General features: G+C 47.3%; 1 protein-coding gene across 1 annotated transcript; it reads left to right on the top strand.

The window, feature by feature from the left end:
• The first annotated feature begins 662 nt into the window (after positions 1-662).
• Positions 663-1,028, top strand: LOC137943619 (uncharacterized). Its single transcript, XM_068789076.1, has one exon. The coding sequence runs from the start codon at positions 663-665 to the stop codon at positions 1,026-1,028; it is 366 nt and encodes a 121-aa protein (XP_068645177.1).
• The last annotated feature ends 2,453 nt before the right edge of the window (positions 1,029-3,481 follow it).

The raw sequence follows: 3,481 nt of genomic DNA, 5'->3' as shown, positions 1-3,481 counted from the left end.
CCCAGTTTGATTCGGACCATCAAGAGTATGATTGGGACATGTTCAATGCCGAATGCATGACTGCGGTTTGGTCCCCCTGCCCGCAGCAACCCACTTTGGGATTTGGTTAATCTTAAACAAACCAGCTCCATTGAGGCATATCCGAAACAGTTTCAGGAATGACTCACCCGCGTCGATGCCCTTGTGCATCCCAACCAGCACGTTCCTTTGTTTACTGCTGGGTTGGCGGAGGCTCTACACCTTGAAGTGGAATTGCTTGGCCCATCCTCCCTCACCCATGCAATGAATTTGGCCCGGACTCTGGATACTAAATACAGAATTCTCAAGGACTCCTTGCTGTCCCCACCCACTTGGCCGAACAGAATGTCCACTGGTACAGCCCCAGCTCCCAGCCCCCCCTGTGCCCAGCCCCTCCCCCCTCCCATCCAGCGGTGACTTCTGGCTCCACTATTCAGCCTCAATATTTTAAATGTCTCTCTAAATCTGAAATGGATTAGCTGTGGGCACAGGGCCTATGTTTTAATTGCGACGAGAAGTACGTCCAAGGCCACTTCTGCAAGAGATTGTTTTGGTTAGAGGTTGAGGATCCCGAAGACAACCCTTCCCTCGAGGACGAGGCCGGCCCCTAAGAAGAAGAACCCTCCATCTCCCTCCATGCCATGATGGGGTTACACGGCACTAATACGATGCAGCTATATGCTGGCATCCAGGCTCGTATGTTGCTTGCACTAGTGGACTCGGGCAGCACCCACAATTTCCTGAGCCAACCAGCAGCACAGCAGTTGGGGTTACCACTTCAGCATAACTCGGGTTTGTTCGTTGCAGTGGCTAATGGAGCAAAACTTACCAGCGTGGGGGTCTGCTCCGCCATTCCATTTGTGATTGACGGCCACACCCTCACGGCAGATTTTCTGGTGATTCCGCTTGCTGGTTTTGATCTAGTGCTCGGCATTAAATGGCTGCAGCAGTTGGGCCCGATCTTGTGGGACTTTCAGTCCCTTACTATGAACTTCACCCAGGGTCCATAGCAGCTCACACTCCAGGGCACTCATGCCCCATTCCAGCGCACTCTGCAAAATCTCCAAGTACTGGATTCCGATGGCCAGCAGCTCATCCAGCTAATTGAGGACTTCCGCTGATTTATTTCAGCAACTTGCTGCTCTTCCGCCGATACGGTCATGTGATCATCGTATCCGGTTGAAGTTGGGCACTGAACCAGTGGTCATGCGCCCCTACCGCTATCCTCACTTGCAGAAAGATGAGATCAAGTAGCAGTGTCAGATCATGTTTACTCAAGGACTCATTCAGCCCAGCCGTTCGCCCTTCTCGTCCCCAGTGGTGTTGGTAAAGAAAATTGAGTAGGGCACTGTGGACAGCAAGTGGACAGTTAAGGACCGCCTCATCTTCTACAAGAACCGTCTTTTTCTACAGCACAAGTCCCCTCTCATCACCAGCATTGTCTCTTACCTCCATGATAGTACTCACGAAGGCCAGCAGAAAACTTACTTTCATCTCAGCCGGGACTTCTATGGGTGGGGGACGAAACGAATGGTTGATGAGTATGTTGCTGCCTGTCAAGTTTGCCAACGAAACAAAGCTGAGTCACTACACCAGCTGGCCTGCTACAACCTCTCCACCTGCCATCCCAATTCTGGGCCGATCTCTCCATGGATTTTATTGAAGGCCTTCCCACGTCTTCTGGCAAAGCTATTATTCTGGTTGTGGTGGACCGCTTCTCTAAATACAGCCACTTCCTGCCCTTGGTGCATCCGTGTACAGCAGCCCAGGTCGCCCAGCTTTTCATGTATCACATTGTCTGCCTCCATGGCTTACCCAAGTCCATCACCAGCGACCGCGACGCTATCATCATGAGTACCTTCTGGAAAACTTTCTTCACCTTACAGGGTACCAAATTGGCCTTCTCCTCCACCTACCACCCTCAGTCTGATGGGTAGACTGAAGTCGTGAACCGCACTCTTGAGATCTATCTACGGTGCTTCATTGGGGATCAGCCCAAACGTTGGGTACACTGGTTAGCATGGGCAGAGTATTGTTACAACACTTTGAACCATACAACGCTGGGTACTACCCCCTTCCGAGTGGTATATGGTGTTATGGACTCAATAACACTGAGTCATCTACTTTACTTTTATTATTTATGTTGCTTTTAATTTCAAATTTTATTGATTTGTAATAAGACTTAAAGGTAGGGGTAGAATTGGGTTTTATAACCCTAACCTATGTTGATGTTAATTACCCTATTTAAGGGGTAAGGATGGAGAAATAAAGCAAGTTCAGAATTAGCATAAACTAGGGTAATTTAGGTTCCTTCTAGGCTCCCTATTCTAGGGTTCTCGGCTTGAACTCTCTTGGGGGTTTGCTGCATCCATTGGGGAGTCTTTGAGGAGATCTTGGAAGGGAAAGGAAGAGGAATTACCTTTCTCTTCCGAGCTGCAAGAGAAGATCATCTCTTTCACAAAAATTCCAGAAAAGGAGAGGTCTTGATGTGAGTCTTCCCAGGAAGGAGGACGAGTTCTTGTTGCTGGTTGGGTGTTGACGTCCAGAGGTATTTGCTAATCTTATTCCAAGCATTGAGATTAGATTTATGTTTCTCTTTTATGTAAGGAACCAGTGTTGCATGAAATTGGAAACCCTATCTTGACGTGAGCCATAAGAAAGGGGGTTCAACGTTGGGGCCTCAAAGAGCTTCCTTGACTAGCTGGGTTCGTTCATAATTAAGAAAAGGAAACTCCTTTTCAAGGGGAATGAATGCAGTAAAGGGAAAGGGGTTGTTCTTGAGTCATTATAGCAAGTAAAACCCTCTTGACGTGAATCATAAAAGAGGGGTGTCATATCTGAGTGCTTAAACAGTTCTTTAACTTGCTGGTTGCATCTATAATTGAGAAAAGCAAAATCCTTTTCAATCCTAATTTGAAAGGAGAAGTATAAGAGAGTTCTTTTCACAAAAATGTGATAAGAAACCCTCAAATAGTGTTGGATTCATATTGAACTCCCAGAGTTACTAGATCCATGGCTAGGGACCATAACAACTTGGTATCAGAGCAGGGTAACCCAATAGAGAGAAGCACCAATGAATACTTTGAATTGCTTGAAAGAAAATTTGATATTGTCCTAGAGAGGTTCTCAAAAATTGATTTCGATATGGAGACCTTGAAGGGAAGGATGGATAGCATGGAGAATGGTCTAACTACTGGCAAGAAATTTGCTGCATTGGAGGAGAAGTTCACTCTCAGTTTGAAACCTTGAAAGGAAGGACGGATAGCATGGAGACTGGTCTGACCACTGGCAAGAACCCAATTTCAGGAGACCATTCGCAGATCAGAGGGGGAGATGAGTTTACTAGACACACGAGTTTCTCGGGTCAGCAAGGACCCTTCATTCCGGGGGGACACCTCAACCAAGGGTGAGGCACTGTACCTCTCATTCTAGATCAGAGAGGAGGGGACCATTCGTATAACAG

This window comes from Aristolochia californica, unplaced genomic scaffold, assembly GCF_029961685.1.
Source record: "Aristolochia californica isolate CCGP_79_NKW_82.1479 unplaced genomic scaffold, dmAriCali1.0.hap1 SCAF_11, whole genome shotgun sequence".
Taxonomy (NCBI): Eukaryota; Viridiplantae; Streptophyta; class Magnoliopsida; order Piperales; family Aristolochiaceae; genus Aristolochia; species Aristolochia californica.
This window is presented reverse-complemented; position numbering and strand designations above follow the sequence as displayed.

Bases quoted from the DNA above. Each gene is read 5' to 3' on its own strand.
- LOC137943619 (XM_068789076.1), top strand. From the start codon at position 663: ATGGGGTTACACGGCACTAATACGATGCAGCTATATGCTGGCATCCAG.